The sequence below is a fragment of the Hemicordylus capensis genome, chromosome 5 (genome assembly GCF_027244095.1).
Source record: "Hemicordylus capensis ecotype Gifberg chromosome 5, rHemCap1.1.pri, whole genome shotgun sequence".
NCBI classification, from domain to species: domain Eukaryota; kingdom Metazoa; phylum Chordata; class Lepidosauria; order Squamata; family Cordylidae; genus Hemicordylus; species Hemicordylus capensis.
Window position 1 is genome coordinate 150,476,150 of NC_069661.1, and position 25,959 is coordinate 150,502,108.

A 25,959-nucleotide genomic window follows, 5' to 3' on the forward strand; every position below is an offset into this window, starting at 1 on the left:
AGCAACATTCTTCAGTAGCTCGCATCCAGAAGAGCCTTCTGTGGAAGCAGGTTTTCCTGTTTCATGAGGGGAGATTTTAGACTTTCTCCCCTTCACTCTGAAGCCACTTGTGCCTCCCAAAACTATCTTTCTGAGAGTTGGGGAAGGCTCAAGGAGATAGTTTTGGGAGGCAAAGGTAGCTGCAGATGCAAAGCAGGATTGCCGAAAATCACCCTTTGTGCAATGGGAAAGCTTGTCGTGTCCACAGGCTAGCCTGCATGTTGGCCAGTGCTTCTAGTCTCCAAACTAAGAGAGTTACCAAATTATGAACACACTTCTCTTAAAATGCATTATTAAGTAGAACATAAAATGTAAATTTATCTCTAAGAGATTTTTGCTTAGAGAACCGAGATAATAATTCACCTCTTCTGATATTGTCTTGTACATTTATTTTGTTAACAGTGTGAATTTTGCTAATTATATATTTAGAAGGTTCTGAACAGCTTTTCAAACTGTTCTAGGGAATTCACAGGTTCCCTGGGAAAGCTTATCAAGAGTTCTTCATTGAGAACAATAATGGCATATAAGCTTTCTTCACTGAATGATATTGTTCAACCACTGCTCTTCTCCTGCAGTACACAGTTGCAGGGGAGTGTTGGGTATGTTTTGAAGGCACACTCTCACTTTACACTTTACACAAGGCAAATGGTCTGGTTAGTGCTCTGTCTAAACTAGGTCCAAGAACATGCCTCCGAATCTTCTACAATGAAGAGGACAGATAAGGCTGCGTGCAAATGAATCCCTCAAGACAGAACATAAAATACTACTGTTCCATCCAGAGACATGAACAGTACCTTAGCTTATTTAACAGCCATTTGCTAAGCAGTACAAATGGGGAGGGAGGGAATGACTCTTCCTTCCAGACTCTTCCTTCCAGGGAATGACTCTTCCTTCCAGACCTTAACCATAATTTTGTCAACAGTATGTTTGCATAACTGTATTTGAAATCTGAATGCTAAAGGAGAGACATTATCTTTTTAAATATTCTAAATAGATTAGTTTAAAAATATTAAAATGTACATGGTTCATCTTGTCTGGCAGTCTTGTCAAATTAGCACTCTAATTTGAGAAATTAGTTGAATCTTTTCAATCAATGCCTTAAGAACATCTTCTAAGGACAGTTTTACTTGCAACAAAAGTCATATCATGTCACAATCTTTCTTTGCAACAAAAGTCATATCATGTCACAATATTTCACATGTGATAGATGTTTATTTTTTTGCTTGTTTGTTTTATTCAGTTGATATACCTTGCCTGGAAACATATCAGCAGCCAGGGCAACTGTTTAAGAACAGGCATAATGTGGTCTCTCATACCCCAGAGACCAATCTGGCTGCTGCCTTTTGAACTAACTGAAATTTCCAAACTATGTATAAAGGCAGTCCTACACAGAGAGCACATTGCAGTAGGTTACCAGCTGGTGCACCACTGTTTTCAGGTTATTCTCCTCAAGGAACAGGCAGAGTTCTCAAATCAGTTGCAGCTGGTAAAAAGCTCACCTGGCCACAGACTCAACCTGAGGCACCAGGGTACTCCCAAGCTATGAATCTGTTCTTTCTGGGGGAGTGTAACCTCATCCAGAACAGGAAGTTCTATCCTGTCTTCTATCCTGTCCCCAACAATGAGCTTTGTATTGAAAGCTGATGAGAGATCAAAAAGAACAGCAGAGTCATGCTCCTTCTGTCAATTCCCTGGTGAAGGCCATCTGTCAGGCCAACCAAGGGCATCTCAACTCCATAGCCCACCCTAAAGCCAGTTTGAAATGGATCTAGATAATCAGTTTCCTCCATGACCATTTAGAGTTGGTCAGCCACCAACCTCTCAATCATCTTATCCAACCAAGGGAAGCTGGAGATGTTGTATTTGGTGATACCATCTACGATGCAACTTTGGTGATACCATCTATGATCAGTGTAGATACCATCTACAATCAGTTCTTATGCCTTTTGAACTCCATAGCACAGGTATCGTAACACCAAAGTGTTCTTTGGAGCCAAACTAGCTGATATACTACCCATGCATCTGATGGCAACGGGGGCGTAACGAGGGCAGGGCAGGCAGGGCATGTGCCCTAGGCACCATTGCAGGGGGCGCAAAGTGCCTACCATGCCCCACCCCCAACTGCAGTCCAGAAAGGCGCCCCCCAGCAAGCACTTGCCGCTTGAAGGCTGCCTGAAAACGTCTATTCCCCTTCCTTTTGGAGCTTGAGGCCATGCCCCCTTTGCATGTGATGTCAAAGGGGGCATGGCCTCAAGCTTGAGGCCACACCCCTTTGACATCACATGCAAAGGAGGCATGGCCTCAAGCTCTGAAGAGCCTGAGCAAGCTCTTCAGCTCATTTCAGGCAGGGCTTCCTGCCTGAAAGCATCTATTCTTCCTTTCTCTCCCTCTCTGGGAGAGGGAGACAGAACCATTTCTAAGGAGACAGAACACAATTTATTCAACTTCAATTTGCTGAGAGGAAAACCTCTGTTCTTCTATATTAATTCGTGAAGCAAGTTCAAAAAACAATTTTCATCACTTCCCAAGTTTGGGTGGCTGGTGAGATATTTATTTAGACTGGCATTAAAATGTTAGAACTTTTATTCTGTACTGCAACACTTGAGGGTTTGTTTTTTTTAACTATTTTCTTAAGAATTTCAATGTGATTTACATCACTGGTTCCTGTCATCATCATCATCATAATTAACATTTATATTCCACTTTCCCTCCAAGGAGCCCATAGCACAAGACCAAATCTCCTCTCCAGAACGACTTCTTCCCATATGAACCTGAGAACACCAGCGTGTTTTTCACACAGGGCTTTAAGCTCGCATATCTTCCAGAATGGAGGGGGTGCGTTCACATCTTAGCTAGATTTACTTTGAAGTCCATGCAAGATCTCAAGGAGCATTCCACAAATGATTCAGGTTTTTCATTGTGTGTTAGAGTGTAGCCCAATATATATCCAGAGTAAAAAAAATCCACTTTTTGCATTGGGTTTTTGGGGCAACTTCAAACTTGTAGTAAAGTCTGCTGTGTGAAACACCCCCCCCCCCCCGGCACCATTACTGCTCTCCTTTCATGGACAGTGAAAACTGTTTTGTTCCAGCAAGCGCATATTTAAATAACTGCTTTTTAAATAGGGTGCTTAAGCTGCTGCTATTTTTAAATTTATTGTTTTTTAGACTTTCCAGTAGGCTTATGAGATCACCCGACAGGGATAACTCAATGATTTAGTTTGTAATGATGACATCCACCCCAATTCAAGATGATGGACACATGAACATTTGAGGTGCAAGCGATCTAACTTGTGGAACTTTGTTTTGCACCAAATGTAGTCCAGATGTAGAGACAGTGAAAGGAAAGTGAAATACGAGCTTGACTTGTATTTTTTAGCTGATATTATAGTAAAGTTATCTGAAAGATGGGTGTCAGATGTTCGGACAGGGGCGCAATTTCAGTACTTGCCCTGGTGCTATTTTCCCTAGATGCGCCTCTGGATGGCAAGCATGCATCTGTCTTCCCCCCAGTAATGTCTAAGAAAACATACCTCCTATTGTGATTATAATGTATTGTGTTTCCCTACCTGCACGCCATATTATTTGCTAATACCCAGCAGAATAATATATCATGACACAGGTAAATTGCACATGATGGAAGGGATGAGGAACTAGATGTATGGTTACTGTTTTTGTCTAAACTAGACAAAAGTTGACTTGTCTTGATTAGAATTATGTCCTAAGTTTAAATTCTTTAAAAGATACTGTTGTTTTATTTTATTTTATTTTAAAAAATCTGCAGCCTAGACCTATAATTTGCATTCAGATGAAATCATTTCAATCATTCTGATTTAAACTGCATGTTTCAATCAGAAAACAGAGTGAGAATGTCTGATGCTCTTTTGTTAACATTCTTGCCCTTCTCGTTTATCCTGATCATTGTATACAAATAATTTTTGCTACTATTTAGGAGCCAGTCCCTCAATATCTGCACTATATCAGATTACTTTATGACATGCTAACAGACAGGGATCCCAATTTAGCAAAATACCAAGGGAAAGGAGGAAAATATTTGTTTTGTAAAAATAAAGTAGTGACTAATGAAATTGATTCAGTGTTTTAAGAAAACAAGGCTTGCTTTTTTGAAATGCAAATAGTGGATTCATTCCAACTGAAACTTGGTTCTGCTCCTTTCTGACCACTTATGCTTAGGGATTATTTGCACTAGCTCAAGGCCAAAGGGCCTGTTTTCATCTAATGTAGACTTCATTATAACTCATATTTTTTATCCAGCAGCTATTGTTGTCAGTACTTATTGATTCATTGTAATGATAATTATGTTCTTTTGATAGCAAGTCAAGAAACATCAGGGTGACTATGATTCTATGTGACTGCAGTACGTCTGCAGTGTCGTAATGCATTTGTGTTTGCCATTTATCTGAAGACAGACATAGGTAAAGAGCAGGAGCATATCAGAAGAGCAGAACATTGGTTTCAGAACAACATGCTATGTAAAATGTTGGCCCATCCATTTTATTTGGTAATGTGTGTTGCAAATTTGGTAATGTGTGTTGCAAAAACTCTATTCTCATATTCTGCAGACATCCTTAAACAATGAACACCTTTTTTAAAGTGCTGTGTCCAGAAATGGATACACTACTCCAAATGAGGACTAACTAATGCAGAATCATTTCTTGTGACTTGGAAACCATGATTCCATTAATGTACGTCTGCAGTGAGCCTAAAACCACATTATCTTTTTTTGCAACTGCATCACACTGCCAACTCCTGTTCAACTTGTGATTGACCATAATCCCAAAATCCTTTTGTGTGCTTCTGCCAAGCCAAGTATTTCCCATTTGACACCTGTGCTATTTTATTTAATATTTATATTTAATTTTATTTGCCTAAGTGCATGTTTGTATTTGTCAATGTTGAGTTTCATTAGCTTCAGCCTAGTTTTCCTTTCCATCAAGGTTGTTTTGAATTTCATTCTTTTATTCTAAGGAATTAGCTATCCCTCCCAATTTTGTGTCATCTGCAAATGTTATAAGGATTTCCTCCACCCCTTCATCTAAGTCATTGATTAAAGTGCTGAAGAGTATCAGGTCCAAGACAGAGCCCTCTGGCACCTCACTTCAAATCTTTCTCCAGGGGCTTTTACACACAGCAGGGTTTACCACAAGTTTATGGGGAGGCTTTTCTGCAAACTCAAAGTTGTCCCAAAAAACCAGTATAAATGGGGTAACGCTCTAATTCACAGTGAAAAACCCAAATTGTGTGTGAACTGCTCCCCAATAACTCACAGGGACTTTGGGGGTTAATCTAGCCGATATGTGAACACACCTCCTCCATTCCAGAGGAGATGCAAGTTGCTTGCTTATTAGTTGCTTTATAATTTTTTTTTAGTCTTCCTTGGTATTGAAATTAAGGGTGTGCACAAAACTGGGTTTGGTTTGGTTAAGGTCTGGACTGGACTCAAACTGGACCGGGCATGTTTGGTTTTGGCACACACACCCCAGCCCCCCCCCCGTCCGGTTCAGGGGGCTTGCAATTTTTTTAAAAAAATATTCACTCCCTGCCTCAGGGGGCGCACTGCTGTGGCCATGGGGGGGTGTCTCCCACAAATTTATGCCCAGATATCCCACTTTGGGTGGTCTTCAGCCCATTCTGGGCCTGTATTCCACTGTGGTGGCCATTTTAGAGGCCGATGCGCATGCTCATTCGGCCTCTGTGTGGCTGAGTCATGGGTGATCTGGGCATAAATGGAGGCCGGAGGGGGTACCTCCAGAGAGACCCCCCGAAACTGTGGCAGTGTCCCCCAGAGGGGGTGAGTAAATTAAAAAACAATGTTTAAACTTAGAACCCCCTAAACAGGCCAGGGGGTTCAGTTCAATAACAAATCGAAAGGAAAGGGGGTGGGGTTAGGTCCAATATCAAACCATTGAACCGAACCGGTTTGATGTCAAACAGGTTCAGAACTAAACCTGTCTCGCATCCCTAATTGAAATCAGACTTACTCGTCTATAGATTTCTGGATCCACCTCTTTCTCCTTTTTTGAAAATTGGGACAATGTTAGCCCATCTCCAGTCTTGTGGCATTTTAGTCATTCTCCAAAACTTCTCAGGATGATATACAGATGTTCCAAGAATATATCAGCAAGTTCTTTTAGTAACCTATGATGCAAATTGTCTGATCCTGAAAATGAATTCATTTAAGGCAGACAGATGTCTCCTAACTCCTTACCAATAATCACCTGCAATTCTGACCCCGCACCATTCTGACTGAGGGTTATCACTCCCTTTGGTCAGAAAAGCCCTATTACTTGAGGAGTGGTTGGTGGCAGCAAATTCAACCTACCAGGGATTCTTCTAGTTAATTTAAGACCAGGTCAGCCCACGAGGAACAGGGAGAAGTGACTCAGCTAAAATTCCTCTCACGTGAACTGGCTTGGTTCCCTACCGTTGGTTAGAGACCTCCACCCCAAACAATGATGTTTCTCCCCAGCCTTTCCTAACCTCTTTCTCCAAGCCTGCTGGGACTCTCACTTCAAATTGGCCCCACTGCCCTCCTTGGAAGTCTGGATGGGGGCCCATCTGCTTTCTCTACCCAAATGAGTTTGGGTTCATTGCTCCTCCCTCCCTCTCTCCCCCTCCTTCTGTCCATACTCTGGTCAGTTTCAAAACTGCCCCCTAATATGCTGGTCTTTCAAAGATTGATTGATTGATTGATTGATTGATTGAAGCTGTCCTCTGACACAGATTTCTCTTTTCCCTTGGGTGTCTCTCCATTCTGTTCTTTCTCTTTCCCTTTCCCTGACACTGTTTCCTCTTTGGCCTTCATTGCAGCTATGCCTCTTCCATTTTGTACTGACATGACGCTCACTCCTTTTCTTTTCTGTCTTTCATAGGAATTAATGGCTTATGTTTAGTTAGTTATTGAATTTGTTCATTACCTAGTTTATCACTTAGCTGACTAGTTTATTGTTATCATATAGTCAATTTCTTAGTTACCTAGTCAATCACATATAACATATTCAAGAATCCACTCTATTTATAATAGTTCACAACAAAGGTTAAGTATTAACGCTCATTCATCTAGAATGTTCTGTGTCACGCGGGAGTGTGCTGCATGTTCATATGACTTAAGAGAAAGCTAAGACCAGCCTCGGTCTGAGCTTTGGTTTTTCCTTACACTGACTGATACCCCATAGCCTTACAAGTGTGGAGCAAGAGCTTCATCCTCACAAGAATCTAATTTACAAGGCCTGCCTCACAGTTGCACTGCACAGGGGGCGGAAGGAGGGAATGATTTTTACTTCTCTTTCCTCCCTGCAAAAGCCCTTTTTGTGACCAGGAATATGTCAATGAGGACTGCTCAGTCCTCCTCCTTCTCATGTGGCAGCTGTGAGGCAAACTTTGTGGGTGGTTAGATTTTTGCAAGGACAGAGCTCTTACTCTGCCCTCATAAGCCTATGGGGCATATGTGCCTACAAGTGTCCCTACCATTGGATTCATCTTCAGTGACTTGTCCTGTCTTTCTTGTGTGTGTCCTTGTTTGTTTTCAGCTCATCACTAAGCTTTTTAGAGGTCTCCCATTTTTCTTTCTCCTTGTGACTCATCCTTTACTAACGCCTTCTTCAGGAACTCCTACCCATCTTGGGCTCTTTTCCCGAGTTTATATAGCCATGGGATTCTACCTAGCACTCCACTGAACACATTCGAATCAGCTTTCCTGTAATCCAAGGTACATGCATGAGATCCAAGGTACATGCTGGATTATTATCACCTTTAGCTTTCCATAAATTCAAGAATTACAGCACTAATTGATAACTTTCCCCCAAAGTTTCTACTACTTCAACTTCATGGACCAAACCTTGTTGGTTAGGATCAAGTCAAAGAGAGATGGTCCCTTCTTTGACCTTCTGAAGAAGAGATTGTCAGCAAGACATGTCACAAATTTGTTGAAGATTCTATGTTTAGCAGAGTTTGTCTCGCTAACAGAATATCAGAGAAGTTGAAGTCCTCTGTTACTTCTAATTCTTGCTTCCTTGAAACATCTATAATTTATTTCTGGAAACCATCATCCATATCAATCAATCAATCAATATCCTCTCCTTGGTATAATGGTATGTAGTAGTTGTCAGCAAAAATGTTTGAATTTCCTTCCTCATTTATTTTTACCCAGATGCTTTCTCCTGGTCTACCACATTTACTCTCTTGGACTTCTGTGCAGGTGTACATATTTGTACACTCCCTCGGTTTCTGCTACATCTATTCTTTTTGAAGACGTTATATCTTTCATTTGCTACATTACAATCCTGGGAGTCATCTCTCCAAGTCTCAGTTATACACAAGTCATATATTTACCTTCCTGTACTAGGAGTTCAAGCACACTGACTGCAGGTTGACCTAAAGGTTACAAAAACAAACAGCTGTTGTCAAGCCAAATTCATATATAGTGGTCTCCTCTCTCCCGCCATAAGGCCTAGTATGATGCTTCTATAATGCCTAGTAGCTTACACTGAGGTCATTCACATAATCAAAAACCGTGTTCTACCCGGGGATTGGAGCAGTGTGTACTCCCAATTTTTGGTTGTGTGGAAGAAGCAAAGTAAGAGGAAAACCTGGTTAGAAATGATTGTGTGGAAGCAAGGTAGGAGGAAAAGCTAACCAGGTTTTCCTCCTACCTTGCTTCCACACAATCACTTCTACCCAGGTTTTCCTCCTACCCTGCTTCCACACAAGCAAAAATTGGGAGCACACAGTTCCAAAATCTGGATAGAACACAGTTTTTGATTGTGTGAATGACCTCATTATGTCAACATCCTTAAAGTGAGTGTTTCTCTACTCCTGGACAGCAACAGCCAATTTTTTGGAGAGGCAGCATGGAAACAGTCCATGTAATGGCACCAGGTCACAAAGTAAGATCTACTAGGCATTGAGGGTGGGTGGGGGGTGGATAGAGTCCAGACATGGTGGTTGCTTATGGAAGTAGGTGTATCATCTAATTCTACCTTGGATCATGGCTCCACTTTCTGCTTCACTCTCCCAGAGGATGAATGCTGTTTTTAATATTTCTTGATTTGGGGGAAATTAAGGTCATGATTTCTCTCATGTTACCTCGGAAATCCACTGTCAACTTAGTGTCCATTCCTATGAAATACCAGCCTGAGATCAGCATAGTCAAGATATTAACAGAGATAGAGAATCACAACTACTAGCAAGTGAGCCATACCCAGAACACTCCAACTTGCTGTTGAACAAATTAATTGTCATATAGTAACCCAAGTAAGCTACAATGATTAATAATGTCAGATACAGACTGGTCAAAATTGAATTTAACATCCTGCTAATTCATGGAACTTAATTATTGTCCTTGAGCAAGCCATGATTTCCACCCTGTACAAGCGTGTTCTGAGGTGGGCAAGCTGTGTTACACTGGTTAGATTTTTGAATCCTATATAATAAAAGGCTAAGTGAGTGGCCGTGGCTTTGGAATGTTGGGGATCTGCGTCCCTGCCTCCCTGGGTTGTTCTGGGCCTGCGCAAAGCGCAGGCCCAGAAGAGCCCAAGGGACACAGGACTGCAGACACCAGTGTCCCACAGCCACGGGCGGCCATTAGCCGGTGTGTGGCGGCGGGGGAAAGTGGCCGAGGTGGCGGCAGAGCCGCCGCCTCGGCCATGAGCTGCGGCACGGCGAGAGGAGGCCGAGGCAACCAGAAGCGGCCGCCCTGAAAAAGGCGAGGGCAATGGCGGCGGGGGAAGACCGAGACGGGGGACAGGGAAGCTGGGCGAGGTGGCGGCAAAGCCGCCAACGAGGCCCCCGCCCGCTCACAGCCGTCGCCCCCGCCTGCTCACCCTCCCTCCCAGCTGCCCAAAATCACCTTCCCCGCTCCCCCCAAAAAAAGATTAAGGGCCAAAATGGCCCATGAGAAGGTCGCCGCCCCCGCCTATCGCCCTCCCGCCCACCCAGCTGCCGAAGACCACCTTACCCGCTCCAGCCCGAGGGAAAAGAGAGGAGCTCACGAGCAGAGCTCCTCTCTGTGCTAAGTCACTGCTCAAACTGCCGCTATGGACGCAAAGGACGCCTATTGCGTCCATTGCGACAGTATGGGCAGCAGCTTAACACAGAGAGTAGCTCTGTTCCCGAGTTCCTCTCTTCTCCTTCGGGCTGGAGCGGGTAAGGTGGGCTCCGGCAGCTGGGTGCGCGGGAGGGCGATAGGCGGGGGCGGCCACCTTCTCATGGGCCATTTTGGCCGTTATTCATCCACACAACCCCCCCCCCCCCAAAAAAAAGTATAAGCAAAATAAGGAAGAACAAAAACAGAGACAACAACAACAACAAAAACAAAAAGAGAGAGGGGACAAGGGGGAAAAAAAGAGACAGAAAGAGAGAGAGAGAGACAGAAAAGACGGGATAGAAAGCTAGCGCCCGTTATCATAACGGGCTTAAAAATACTAGTCAGAAATAATAGTATAGTTCACATTGACTCTCTCACCCTGAATGTATTTTTTCACTGAAATAAATCCTGTTGAGTTCATAAATGAGTGGGGGAGGGATGCTTGCCCACACATGCTTTAGGGCTACCCACCCAATAGGCTAGGCCCTTGTATGCCTCCCTCAGCTTTTTGGAGAAGGGTGAGATACAATATTTTAAATAAAATAAATATTTACAGGACAGGACTTTTATTTACTTGGTTAATCAAAAATTTTAGTGAAGATAATTAACAAGATTTTTTAAAAGACATTTTATGACTGCCAATTTCTACACAGATTCAACATCCTTGCTAATATATGTTAAATAACATTACTTAATTTTAGAACAATTTAACTACTCCATCCTTTCTGTTGTTCTTCTGTAATATATATCTATAAATATATATTTCTATAAATAATATATGTATATAAATAAATTTGAAAGAGTCCACTTACAGCAAGTAGAATATGAAGAAGCCATTATAGGCAACATGTTTCAGTTTGGCAAAGACAGTAAATTTATTAATTAATTTTATAAATAAAATATATTGATTTAATAATGCTATCATTGTTGAGCATAATATGTGGTATGGGATGCAATGAAGACCTTTCAATATCAAGGCCACATTTTTCTGCAACTGTATTAAACAAGACTTGACAGTATCACAAACATTTTATTTTACATGTTTCACTGTCGTCATGGATCCTTTCTAATTCAGGAATGTTAATTATAATGGGGGAATTTACAGAAATGTAAACTTTGCTGACCAATGTCAATTTGGCCCTCATTCACAATTTAATTAACGGTTAACAGATTCTCCCAGATATGATGGTATACAGATATTTTATCTCCTTGTTAATTAGTAATTATGCACTGGCAAGAAAAATAGGATTTCTTTCCAATTATTCCAGAACTCAGTGATTATTTAAACTTGGCTAATTAGCAGTGGAGGGCTGGTACATCTTCTGGGCAAATTGTTTTTGATAATCCCTATTAAAATATACATGGCGGTTGTTGACTTGTAACAAAAAAGTGGCAGTTCAAAGGGTATTAGATACAGCACAAGGCAAATGGGGGCCTATTAAAATTTCCCCAACTGTTCTAATGAGAATGCCGAGGGTCATTTTTCCTAGTTTACCATCTGTTTGGTTTCTGGCAAGAGTCTCTAGTGTGAAGGGAGTGTCCTGGAGCCCATTTGGTTTGTCACAAAGTAAACCAGGGACATGAAGCAATAGCTTAGAGGAACACTTCAGGAATGTTATGTTATGCTGCCCACATCTTTCTAGAAATGCAGCGGTCACTCCACTTCTTGCTTTAATCCTGACAATAGTGTTGGCATAGGTGCCAACACTAATGCAGCTACAGAAGCCTATTTCCCCCACCCTTCTATAACAGTGCTAAACAGTGGGATACACATTCCTTCTTTCGTCTAGAACTGATTTCTCATTTAAACCAGCCTGTGGGGAAAGGCTTGGGACTCCACACTAGCCTACAATATATCTTGTACTTTTCAAATTCACAACACTTGGTGAGACTGCAGAAAGACCAGAGTTATTTTATTAAGCATCCTTAAGCATCCCCATCCCACCCTGAGCACACGCAGCCACCCAAAGCCACCTTTTAAAACTCTCCTCTGAGTTTTGCACAGCATTTGTTAGCACCCCTGCTAATTTGGCAAAGAGGCAGCAATTGTTAGCACCCCTGCTAACTTGGCAAAGAGGCACCTTTTAACATGGTGATTCTCTTTTATTTAGCAGGGGGAGAGTAACTGGCCCTATCCAGCCCCAGCACAGTGCCTCCAGTGACTGTTCCTGGTGTCTATCTTATGTTTCTTTTTAGATTGTGAGCCCTTTGGGGACAGGGATCCATCTTATTTATTTATTAGTTCTTTGTGTAAACTGCCCTGAGCCATTTGGAAGGGCGGTATAGAAATCAAATAAATAATAATAATAAATTATTATTATTATTTTACACAGTCAGACAGGTGTTATTGACTGGTTTGTTTTATCCAGACATCGAGTCCTTCCCAAGGACCTGGGATGCCAGAATTTTATTGTCAATGTTGTTGCTGTTGTTATAGATATTGTCGCAGAATATAGGCTGTTCCCAGTAAAGCTGCTTTTTGTAATTGGCTGATGGTGATTTCTGTGGCCCCTATGGTGTTGAGGTGCTCTTCAAGGTCTTTTGGAACTGCACCCAGGGCGCCAATTACCACTGGGATTATTTGGGTCTTTTTCTGCCACAGCCTTTCCATTTCAATTTGTAGATCTTTGTATTTGGTGATTTTTTTCTATTTCTTTTTCTTCTATTCTGCTATCCCCTGGTATTGCTATGTCGATTATTTTGACTTGTTTTTCTTTCTTCTCGACTACAGTTATATCTGGTGTATTGTGTGGCAGATGTTTGTCTGTCTGTAGTCAGAAGTCCCATAATATTTTTACATCTTCATTTTCTTCAACTTTTTCAATTTTATGGTCCCACCAATTTTTGGCTACAGGTAGCTTGTTTTTTTTTTTTTTTTTGCAGATGTTCCAGTGTATCATCCCTGCTACTTTGTCATGCCTTTGTTTGTAGTCAGTCTGCGCGATCTTTTTACAACAGCTGATTAGGTGGTCCACTGTTTCATCTGCTTCTTTACAAAGGCGGCACTTGCTGTTTGTGGTGGATTTTTCGACTTTTACTCTTATTGCATTTGTTCTTAGTGCCTGTTCTTGTGCAGCCAGTATTAAACCCTCTGTTTCTTTCTTCAAGTTGCCATTCTTAAGCCATTGTTATTATTATTATTATCATTATTTATTAATTTGTATCAAAGTGTTGTGTGCTGTTGTGTGCATGTTGGTTTTTCTTCCATTGATATTCTCTTTAAGCAATTCTTAGATTTAAAAAACACTTCAAGGAGGTTGCACAATACAGTATTAAGAGCAGTTTGAAATGAATGGGATGTGGATAGGTTCCCAGTCAAAAGGGGAAGGGCAGAATAAAGGAAATAGCAATGGGGATTAACATTTGTTTATAAAGTTGGAAGTCTAGAGTATAGGCAATAGTTTAACCACAATGGTTAGTTAACTTTTTTCCCCTTGAAAGATAAATAAAAATCTATTTAATGAACTGAACCAAACTCTTATTTTCTACACAGTCCAATCCTTGAAAGGCTCTGAGCACTCAAAGCTGACGTTCTCAATTCAATAGGTAAATTCAACAGGTAAGTTCTTCTCATTTTTAAGTGGAATATAGCTAACACTTGCTTTCACATGGCAAAGGGAAACTGCCGGTAGCAATCATCATTCCCTTTTCTGTCCACTTGCGTGTGTTTAATGCAGTGTACATCAGTTTTGGTTTTAAACTCAGGGGACCCTGGTTCAGATCCCTGCTCAGCTTTGAAACTCACAATGGCCTTGAGCAAGTCATAATCTGCCAACATAACATACTTCATAAGGTGGTTGTGAGGATACAAAATGAGGCTTCCTAGTACTAGAACAAGAGTCAATCAGCTGATATGGACAGTGAATATGAAAATGATTATTTTAACTTATAGGTAGGAGAGTTTATTTAACATATAGTTTTATGTGCTAGGCATACTAAAGGCCTATTTAATGTATTCATGATATTATAATTGGTTCATAGTGAATATTTATTGATGATTAAATATGCAACAGAATTTATGTTTTACAATGTATTATATCTTGTGTTTATATGACCTACATGTGGATTTATATGAATGAATTCTATAATTTATCTAAACTTTTTAGTATTTATATATTTATGAGTTTATTTCTACATATTCATAATTATGTGTATATATCTATAGTCATTACAAACATCTCATATGTATTATCATATCTCACATTTTATATTTAATTTATCTGTGTTCTCCCAATTTGATATACTTCTATGGAAGTGTAATGGTATATTTATTGAATGATTGAAGTAATTTATTATTTAGGGAGCCCATTTATCTAGGAAATTAACTTTGGGCATTGATTTACATTATGAACCATGGATCAATTACAATATTTAATATGGGTCTTGTAGGATTTCTATAACCTGGATTTAAAAAAAAGTCTGACACACAAATCATTTAAAAAAATAGATTAAATGAAATGTTTTAGAATGTGCATGGTAAGAGGAGCTGTAATTTTCTCATTTGTATTTGTTTCAACTGAAATAAATTCTAAAATAATGTTTAAAAAGAAAAAGAGCCTTTCCAGTGGTGGGCCCCTATTTATGGAATTCCCTTCTAAAGCAAAATCTGCTTCATGGGCTCATTCAGAACAGTCTTAACATGTTTATTTTGCCAGACTTGGTTTTTAACCTAATGGAATATGGATGATGCTGGTTCTGCTTCCTATACATACAGTTACAATTTTTTATGATGGTTTAATAATATTTCAGAATACAATAGCTGGCCCAGTTGGGTGGGGCTAATCCACAGTCTAATGGATCAAAAACTGTACAGCTCTGACACAGGGGTATTCTGGTAAACATTATAGAACTGGACTTAATGAAAAGCTTTTGTAGAATCTTACACCAAAGACACTTTACAAATAATGGGATAAAAGGATACATCCATAATGGATCCAAAACTGCTAAGAAGAAGTATTTGGTAAGAAAAAGCTGACAGTTTTCACAGTGAAGTAAAGTAATTTGTGAGGTTGTTCAAAAATCGGGACCAGTGTTACTTAATGTGTTCATAAATGAAATTGAATCAGGTATGGGTGATGAGTTAGTTAGGTTTGCAGATGACATCAAATTATTCAAGATGGAGAGAACTCAGGTGACAAAGTGCAAAAGGATTTCTCCAAGCAGGCATGGAATTTTCCAAGCAGGCATGGAATTTTCAGGAAGTACAATTCCTGAAAATGTTTTTCCCAGACTGCAGCTGGAATACAATATTTGAGTCTAGATAGCCCTGTCTTAGCTTGAGCTGTTGTGTGCTAGGGTGTGGACACAAAAGAAATGGGCAAGTGGGAAGTGTTTTTTTAAACCTTTTCCTAAAAACCCCATAGGATTATATTGGGGTTTGGGCACAAGGTTAACAAATTGTTTAAAATTGCCCACTGGCCTATTTCCTTTGTGTGCTGGGTGGTAGGTAGCACCCATCATGCCCTACTACTGAATCCACTTTGATGTCCCTAGGAGCTATCCCTGAAGAAAAATTGAGTGTTTAGAGTTCGGCATTGTTATAGGAAGAGGCTGAAAGGCATCATTTCATACTGAACAGGAGGAGGCAATAGTAAACCCTCCTGTATTCTATCAAAGAAAACCACAGGCCTCTGTGGGCACCAGGAGTCCACATCGACTCGACAGCACACTTTACCTTACACAGGCAAACCTAAGCATGCTTCAAGGCAGATATGGAAGTAGAAGTAAATTCTCACAGCATATGACTTAGCTCCATAGGGCATGGAGGAAGACTAATGGGTTCTCTGTCTAATGAGAACCCATTCTGCTAACCAAGGCTAGTAAACCTAAGTGCAAAGAACACATCTGTGAAACTGTTCTAGAACACGTGCAACCCTCTCTCCAAGCATCATATGAGAGTAACTCCAATAAGCTGATCCAAGATAATCCCCAAAACATCTGCAAAACATCTGCACCATAGCAAAATAGATCAGCTGCACCATCCAGGGGTGAAAACTTGTCCTGCAGCCAAAACTCATGGGAGAAGTGTTCTCCAGTTACCTGCCAACACCTCCTATGTCTGAACCTAGCAAATTAATGTAAACTCCTCTGACCAAAATAAAGATATTGATTGATGTAAACTCCATAAATGAATTAAAAACTGATCAGACAGAGCAACAGAGATAGAGAATAAGCAAAGAAGCAAGCCAACTGCAAAGGGAATAAAGTCCTTTTAAGCAGAAGAAGCCGGATGGCTTCAATGGCTGGACAGAGCAAAAGAAGATTTGGAAAAAGGACTATGACACCTGAGAAGAACCTTGTTGTAGAGCAATTGGGCAGTTGATAGTTAAGTTCTAGCCGTTCTTCCTTGCAGTACCGTGCTCTTCTAAGCACGGTACTGCTTAGCTCCTCAGTGCTCTTCTAAGGCCAATGGGAGTCCTTTAGAGCAGGGATCCTCAACATTGGGCCCCCAGATGTTATTGGACTTCAACTCCCATAATCCCCAACCAAAGGCCTCTGGGGCTTGGGATTATGGGAGTTGAAGTCCAATAACATCTGGGAGCCCAACATTGAGGATCCCTGCTTTAAAGTATTGCTGCATCATCTGCATATAGCAGGTTTGATATATGGGCTCCTGCAAGTTTGGGGGGGTGGTCTAAATCAGGGTTGTTGAGCTGGCCCACCATAGTGTCAGTGTAGAAACTGAAGAAAGGTGGGGCCAGTATGCAGCCTTGCTTGATGCCCTTCCATGTTTTGATAGCACTTGTGAGATGTCCCTGGGGGTTGCACCTTACTTCAAGCAATGTGCCGGTGTGTAGCATGTGTATTATAACAGTTGCTGGTCAATTGAAGAGGCTTCCAGCTTCTCCCCTAATTTGACATGCGAGATGGAGTCAAAAGCCACTTTGAGGTCTATGAAGGCTACACAGAGGGAGGCTGTGTTGCAGGAAGAGTATTTTCAATAAGCTGCTGGAGTACTAAGCACTGGTTGATCATGGACTGACCTCCCCTGAAGCCAGCCTGCAAATAAATTTTCCTGCTCCTGCCAGTCCCATAATTTCCAATGTAGATGACTCGCATAGAGTTTGCTAATAATATTGAGCAGTCTGATGGGTCTTTAGTTGGCAGGGTCATCCTTTCTGCCCTTTGTGAAAATAGGAACAATAATCGCTGAACCCAAGTCCTTGGGGATTTGGCCATGAGTATCGATGAAGGTAAATAATGATGAAGCCAGGATGGGGGCCCACCCGTCCAGCTTGTTTTTAGTGGCCTCGGGTGGAATTAGGTTCTCCCCCAGGGCCTTCCCCAGTCTTAGCTGGGCAACAAGGCTCTTAATCTCAGATGTTGTTACTGGTGTCCACGTGATTGTGTCTTCTATAGCTTGACCAGGGCATCTGCTTTCTGCAGGCGTATCCTCATAGAGGTCATAGAAAAGTTTTTTCCAGATTCCTGGGGCGATGTGGCAATTTAGATGGGTCGGTCCATTGCTGTGGCTGCTCATGGTGATGTGCCAGAACAAGACTGAGTCCTTGCAATTGACTGCCTGGATGAGTCACGCCCAGTTGTCTTTCATGGCTTCTCTTTTCTTATGTGCCAACAGTTTCTTGTATTTTCTCTGCTGAAGGAGGTCCTGCACAGCCATTGGTCCACTGCTGGCTTTGTAGACATGATAGGAGGTGGCAAGAGGGTTTTTTGGCATTAACACAGTCCTTATCGAACAAGGGCTTGGAATGGTGTTGACATTGCCACAGGGGTGCACTATTTTTACGGATTAAGTCCTGTTGAAGCTCTCAGACTAGGGTGCCGTAGTTAGGTTTGCAGATGACATCAAATTATTGATGTCATTGATGACCAAAGGTGTGTCAGGGGGTTCAGTTCTTATCAGGGCAAATTTGATGTGCTGGTAGTGATCTGAGGCAAGCAGCCTGGTTATTGCTTGATCAAGTTGGGGGGCCCATTTGGGACGGCAAAGGATTCTCCCTGCTGGGGATACAGGGGGCTGATAGCGGTTCTCAGTATGGGTTCATTGAGTGAAGGATTTTAGTTGGAGCAAGATCGGGAGATGATTGCTATCAAATTTAGGGATAGCCTCTAAGCTCTCAACAAGAAGGAGAAGATCCCCAGAGACAATTATGTAATCAAAAGTGCATATTCTGGAGCCTGACAAATGGGTGAATTTGCCTGGATATTCACTATTCATTCAACTGCGCCATTTAGGATGAAAAGGTTGAGCCAGGTGGCTGTTTGGGCCAAGCAAAGTCCCGCAAAGTTTGACCTCTGTTCCTTTGAGATTCAGGTGAGGAGTAATCCATCAGTCTTGAGGTTAGGAACGGGGCACTGATGTTTTGTGTGAAGGGAGTAATCATCAGGACCCAGCCTTGCATTAAAGTCACTGCCCAGCACCATCAACGCATTGGGGTGTTAAAGGCTGAGATCGGCAGCACAAGTTTCCAGTTCAGCCCAGATGGTTCTAAGCTGGGATTTCCACCATTGGGGGTGGGGGATGGGGGGGGAAACAGGTATTGATTTTCAGCAGGGAACAATGATTGAATTGGATTAAAACTGGCATAGCATATTGCTTGAGTGGTCGGAGAGATCTTGATGTTGCACAAAGGGCGGTGGAAATTAGCACCTGCAGACTGCCTTTGGATCTTCCACAACCCATCCCTGGTTCAGCCTTAACTGAGACTGAGAGAAATCTGTTAAGCAACATTTCCTCAGCAATCCATGATTCCTGTATCAAAATAACGCCATGGCAGGAAAGATAGTAAGTGAACTGGGAATTGCTGGCAGATACAGACCACCAGCCATGTTCCAAGATAGGACGTCCAGCTTATGCTGGTCACTTGAATGTCATAGGCTTAGGCTGAGAGCTGGAGGCTGGATAGGGAACTCCGTGAGAACACCGGCAGCACCTCAGGATATGGGTGGAGTGACTGAAGAGGTGAAGGAGAAGTACTTAAGTGTTCCTGTTCTCCCCTCACTGCCAGCAGCATGGAGTGAAATCTCCCTTTGGGGAGGAGGTCTCTGCAGGGTGTGTCAGAAGTTCCTGAAGCTTGGACAAGCAGTTTGGGGAGATTAATGTGGTGACAGCATCAAAATGGGGGTCGCTGGCAAGAAAAATCCTGGACCCAATTCATTGAGATGGGGATCGCTGGCAATTGGCAACCCAGGACCTGGTGCTTGCAAGGTGATATCCCTGGCAGCTGGGAGTACCAGCTGTTGCATCTGGGGTGATGAGGTAAACCTTTCTTCTATCTGATCACAAACCTGAGGGAGGGCAAGGGGAACTGGATTGGCAGAGCTATACCTGACATGCCTCTGAGGCTGTAGAGTCTGATAGTGGCTCATTGGGTTGTTCCTGCAGGAGAGGTGATAATGGCAGTCGATGCCCTTCTCCCAATTCAGATGTCTATGCATTTTCCAGAGGAGGGGGGGCTCTTGGGGGTTCATAGGTAGCATGGGTGGCTGTCTCTCCAGGACTGACTGGGTAGAGGAAGATGCCTGTGAAACCCTGGTGGAGAGGGTGTGCATCTCCAGGGAGCGTGTGGCTCCTGAGAGGTTGGACTCTGCAGCCAGCATCAGAAGCGCATTTGGGAGTACAGGGGGGATAAAGTGACCGGTAAACTGGCTATTGCAGCAGAAGCAGCAAAAGCAAAGGCTTTCACCAGAACTGCCATGCTGAAATCAGTTTATGAGAAACACACAGCAACATTAGAACCAGAGTCAAAAACCAAGGCAGCAGCATGTCCAGAAGCCAAGCTGAAGAGTTTAGAGGAGAGTAACTAACAATAGCAGTGGCAAAGACAAAATCCTGGGAAGAAGTGCAAGCACATGTTTCCTGACCACCTCCTTATCAGTCTTGAACTGCAATCCTTGCTCATCACCATTCATGCTGCTTTTGTGAAACTGCACACAATTCCCTTTTTGGGAGAAGACAGAAGCCAAATATGAGTTGAGCAGTTCCACCTTCTGTTTGTCACCAGTTAACATATCATGAGTAGATTTTAACCACTTTTAACCACTTAAAGCTTTTATATAGTCTTTATCTATTTTACATTAATTTTACTTGCTTTAACTGTAGTTTTAAGATAGCTCACTGCAGCTTAACAGTAGCTGTATAACAGTGCACAGCTTTTGGCTTTTATACTTGCCACCTATTAGCTACTGTCTTCACAGTCCTGGGCATAGTCTATTTCAGTGCTGCTTCAATGTTGTTTTAGTGTACTCTACTTTGGGCTGGTCAAAGACCCTAATAAAGGCTGACTGACTGACTGACTGACATATCACCATACTTACTGAGTAGTGGGCCTTTGTTTCAAACACATTTGGAAAATCCCTTTTTGTCGCACTTAGCATTGCTCATCAGTTTGTTCTGAGTTTTAACTTTCCTGACATTATCCCTACAAGTCTGAGCTCTACATCTGTACTCAGCATTGACGACCTGTCCTCCCTTCCATTTCTAATATGTACCCTTTTTATTTACAGTTAACAAGTATACTTTCTAGAGATCTCTCACTGTTCTTTCTACTTGGGATTATCTGTGACTCTTGTTTCCTGCTCCAAACTCTGCCCCCACACATTTGTGTGCTATAAAACACCTTTTGCCTATGGCAATTCTAGCTATTGCTGAGAAGCAGGCCAGAACTTGTTGCACTAGTGCAATATCCTGGGTCAGGTCAAGACACCAGTGCAACAGTACAGCTCATGGCCTTGTGCTGCAGCAGTGGCTGCTTAGCTCTCCCAATTACTTCTTTGCTGGTGCAGTTACCAAAATAATCAAGGTTACTCTAGGCTGTAGCCCTAAGTATATATACTTGTAGGTACATTCCAATGAAATGGAGAACCAGAGTCCTCCACAGAATCATTATGGGTAACATTACGGGGATTGAAAGGAAATGTGTTACTAGGGACGTGCTATCACCCTCCAGATCAAAGCGCTGAGAGTGACCTGGAGTTGGAGAAACAAATAAGAGAGGCGTCGAAGAGAGACAGGGCAGTAATAATGCGTGACTTCAACTACCCACACATAGACTGGGTAAATTCACATTCAGGTAATGACAGAGTCAGAGTCCAAATTTCTAGATGTGCTAAATGACTGTGCCTTAGAACAGTTAGTCGCAGAAACAACCAGAGAGATGGTGACTTTGGATTTAATCCTGTGTTGTGCCCAGGACCTGCTGCGAGATGTCAGAGTTGCAGAATCATTGGGTAGCAGTGACCATAGTGTGATCCAATTAAGCATATATTCGAGTGGAGAATTGTCAAGGAAGTCAAACACAAATGCGTTGGACTTCAGAAGAGAAAACTTCTCAAAAATGAGGAGACTGGTAAGAATTAGTTGAAAGGGAAAGCCAGGAGGGTCAAATCACTCTAGAAAGCATGGAACTTATCTAAAACCACAGTACTAGAAGCACAGTTGGAATGTATACCAGGAAAGAGGGAAGGTACCACCAAGTTCAGGAGGATGCCAGTGTGGCTAACAAGTAGAGTCAGGGAAGCTATAAAGGGGAAAAAGACTTCCTTCAGAAAATGGAAGTCCTGCCCAAATGAAGAGAACAGGAAGAAACATAAACTGGCAAAAAGAAAAAACAAGAAAAAACCAAGGACACAATAAGGGATGCAAAGAGAGAGTATGAGGAGCATATAGCTAGAAGTGTCAAGGGGAATAACAATAAATTCTTTAAATATATCAGAAGTAGAAAACCTGCCAGGGAGGCAGTTGGACCCTTAGATGATGAGGGTGTAAAAGGGATTATTAAAGAGATTGCAGAGAAGCTGAATGAGTTCTTTGCATCTGGCTTCACAGCGGAGGATACTGACCATATACCCTCTCCAGAATTGAGTTTTTCAGGTTTAGCGGCTGAGGAACTGGGCAAATTTGAGGTGACAAGTGAAGATGTTCTAAACTGTCTTGAAAAGCTAAAAATTAACAAATCACCAGGGCCAGATGGCATCCACCCAAAAGTTCTGAAGGAACTCAAATATGAAATAGCTGATCTCCTAGCAAAAATATATAACTTGTCCCTACAATCAGGCTCTGTACCAGAGGATTGAAAAGTAGCCAGTGTAACTCCAATTTTCAAGAAGGGATCCAGGGGAGATCCGGGAAATTACAGGCCGGTCAGCTTAACTTTGGTGCCGGGTAAATTGATGGAAAGCATAGTTAAGGATAAAATTGTTAAGCATATAGAAGAAAAGGCCTTGTTGAAGGAGAACCAGCATGGCTTCTGCAAGGGAAAGTCTTGCCTCTCTAACCTTTTGAGAGTGTCAATAGGCATGTGGATAAAGGTGATCTGGTTGACATAGGATACTTGGACTTCCAAAAAGCTTTTGATAAAGTTCCCCACTAAAGGCTCCTGAGCAAACTTAGCAGTCATGGAATAAGGAGACAGGTTCATTTGTGGATCAGTAACTAGTTGAAGGACAGGAAAGAGAGGGTAGGAATAAATGGAGTGTTTTCACAATGGAGGTAGGTAGGAAAAGGGGTCCCCCAGGGATCAGTACTGGGACCAGTGCTCTTTAACTTGTTCATAAACGATCTAGAAGTTGGGGTGACCAGGGAAGTGGCCAGATTTGCAGATGACACTAAACTATTTAGGGTAGTGAAGTCCACAACGGATTGTGAGGAACTCCAAAAAGATCTCTCCAAACTGGGGGACTGGGCGACAAAATGGCAAATGCGGTTCAATGTAAGCAAGTGTAAAATGATGCACATTGGGGCAAAAAACACCAACTTCACATATTTGCTGATGGAATCTGAGCCGTCAGTGATTGACCAGGAGAGAGATCTTGGGGTCGTGGTGGACAGCTCTTTGAAAGTGTTGCCTCAGTACGCAAAAGCTGTGAAAAAAAGCTAATTCCATGCTAGGAATCATTATGAATAGGATTGAAAATAAAAAATGCTAATGCCCTTAAACAAATCTATGGTACAGCCACATCTGGAGTACTACGTACAGCTTTGGTCACTGTAACTTAAGAAGGATATTGTAGAACTGGAAAAGGTGCAGTAGAGGGCAACCAAAATGATCAGGCGCCTGGAGCACCTTCCTTGTGAGGCTAGGCTACAGCATCTGGGGCTCTTTACCTTGGAAAAGAGGTGACTAAGGGGAGACATGATCAAAGTGTATAAAATTATGCATGGAGTGGAGAGAGTAGATAGAGAGAAATATTTCTCCCTTTCTCACAACACTAGAACCAGAGGTCACTCCATGAAATGGAAAGTTGGGAAATTTAGGACCAACAAGAGGAAGTACTTTTTCACACAGCACATAATTAATCTATGGAATTCCTTGTCATGGGATGTGGTGATGGCCACCAGCTTGGATGGCTTTACAAGGGATTTAGACAGATTCATGGAGGACAGGTCTATCAATGGCTACTAGTCCGGTGGCTGTGGGCCATCTCCAGCCTCAGAGGCACGATGCCTCTCAATACTAGTTGCCGGGCAGTAACAGCAGGAGAGAGGGCATGCACATACCTCTTGCCTGTGGGCTCCCCAGAGGCATCTGGTGGGCCACTGTGTGAAACAGGATGCTGGACTGGATGGGCATTGTGACTGATCCAGCAGGGCTGTTCTTATGAAATTAGTTAGTCTTGGTTTTTAAAATGTCCTTATGAACCATACTGTCTTCATTACAAAGGATAAATGCTTAGCCCTTGTGTGCAATATTATTTAAGGCAGATGAGAAATGCAAAAGTTTCTTGTCACAAAACAAGAAAGTCAGATTTGTTAACTTAATTAAGCATACTCAAATTTTTCTTTAATGTGTTCCGAACTGCAGTGACTTAGGGAACACAGAATGATAAGCATTACTGGTAGAAAAACCGTACTTATGTTAAGACAATATTGACAAAGCAGTGTAAATTAACATACAAGCCACATTTTTTCTGAATGTTGTAATATTACTATAGCGTATTTGTGGTAAAAGCATTATCTGAAGAATCTGGAATCACCTGTTTAAGGAGTTTGTCTGGAAATAATGGTTATAGAAAGCAGTCTAACTGGTACATTCTGACCAGCTTTCCATCTCTTTCAGATATCTTGTGCTGTTCATTAGAACCTTAGAACCCAGGTGTTACAATCTGATCAAACAGACTGTTTACTTAGGAATAAGTGCCTCCGATTCTAATGGGATTTATTAAACTCCCATAGTATAGGACAGACACAATGTCTGACCCATCAAACTGAACACAGCACACTACTTATATGGCAGCTCCACTGGTGGCCTGATAAGCTTCCTGTTTTTGCTGTTTGCCTGGGACTACAATAACAGTGAGACTGGATCAAGCACCAGGCACCACTGGGTTTGCATACTTGTTTTTACACTTCAAAGGCTGATGTACATACGATTAAAGTCTACAGTTCATTAAAATGTAAACTTAGCAATTTCAAAGGCACTATTCCAGAATAGACCCATTGAGAATGGAGGCTGCTGGTTTCTGTGACTTTTGTAGAATTCCAATCAAACCACAGTTATTTAGTCAAAGAGAGGGCTTTGTAAGTAGACAATACACCATATGGATTCCTGAGAGAAGCATTCTGCACATAGTGGCACTAGCCTGCTAACAGAGATAATCTTAGACAAGTATTCATCTCAATATGCATAAGAGGCAAGCTACACATTACTCTGCAGTTGAGTGCAATGAAGCCCATGCTGTACCTTCTCCCCTGCAAAGCACCATGAGGGTGGGGGGAAGAGAATTTACATCAAAGAAGGGATGAAAGTATTAAGGACGCCATTCTAGTATATTCCCCCTGAAACTTCCTGCCCAGCTGCTTGTCCCCTCATGGGGTGGGAGGTAAAACAGTTCCAGAACAATGATGGTAGTAAAAACAGAGATGGCAAGTTTCAGAAAAAGAGAAAAAGAGGGGGAGGCTTAAATGCTTTCTTCTCTTTCACCCCTTCCATGATGCAAATCAGTTCTTTCCAAAGGGCTTTGCAATGCAGAACAGGAGGCCAAAGATGTGTTACACACAACTGCAGTATAATGTATAGTTTGCTTCTCAGTTCCACAGAATGTAGGGAATAGTTATCTCCTTTGTAAAATATGTGAGATATTTGCAAAGCATTTTAAGGCAACATGTCCTCTATTTAGTCTCAAATAAAGAATAAAAATAAAGTCATAAGTAAATATTGAAAACAACTGAAAATTAGATATATCTGTAGTCTCACCAATTTTCTTAAGTAGTTTAAAAAAATGTTATCATGCCAAACAATTTAAGTCTGAGAGGCTGAAGAGTTTCAGACAAATTTTAATATACACATAAGACTTATTTCATAAAATAATTTTTGACTTACCAAATCCAAAAGCACTGGACCCGCCAATACTTTGTGAAGCTTGAACACTGGTAGACGTATAGAGTCCCGTGACCAATAAGCCATCAAAAAAGGTGCTTGTTGAAATAGTCACTGAAATAAAAGAACTTTTTTTAATTTATAGAAATTTTCAATTCCAATAGAAACCTCACTACAGTTCTTTACCCAAGTCAGTGTTTATTTTTCACCTGAGGTTGCTGCTAAAAGGCATTTCAGTATATTGGCTGATCCATATGACAGGGAGTCACTTTTACATCTCATCTGTGTGACTCAATCTAAATTAATGGGACATTTCCATGACTGTGTTGCACAACCTTAGAGATAGCTGGCATGAAAACATTCCATGTGTTTAGAGTGGCACACGTAGAAAAGACATTTCAATATTATTTCCCACCACATACATTATCAACACAGGAAAAGCAAACGGGCAATGAGCAATCTCTAAACTGGTCCTTTATATATCCTCATAGCCAATGCTAATTTCTTTTAATGAAGGTAGATGAAAAATATCCAACTT

General features: G+C 41.7%; 1 protein-coding gene across 6 annotated transcripts in view; it reads right to left on the reverse strand.

Moving 5' to 3' along the window:
• Nucleotides 1-25,959, reverse strand: part of RELN (reelin) — a 554,313-nt gene that overhangs the window by 440,568 nt on the left and 87,786 nt on the right. For 5 of the 6 annotated variants that reach the window (XM_053252914.1, XM_053252913.1, XM_053252912.1 and 2 more), the window contains exon 2: nt 25,425-25,535. The exons of the other annotated variant lie outside the window; for it this stretch is intronic. In XM_053252914.1, the coding sequence (XP_053108889.1) occupies nt 25,425-25,535 (111 nt within the window). The remainder of the gene's footprint in view (nt 1-25,424; nt 25,536-25,959) is intronic. 6 annotated transcript variants of the gene reach the window in all.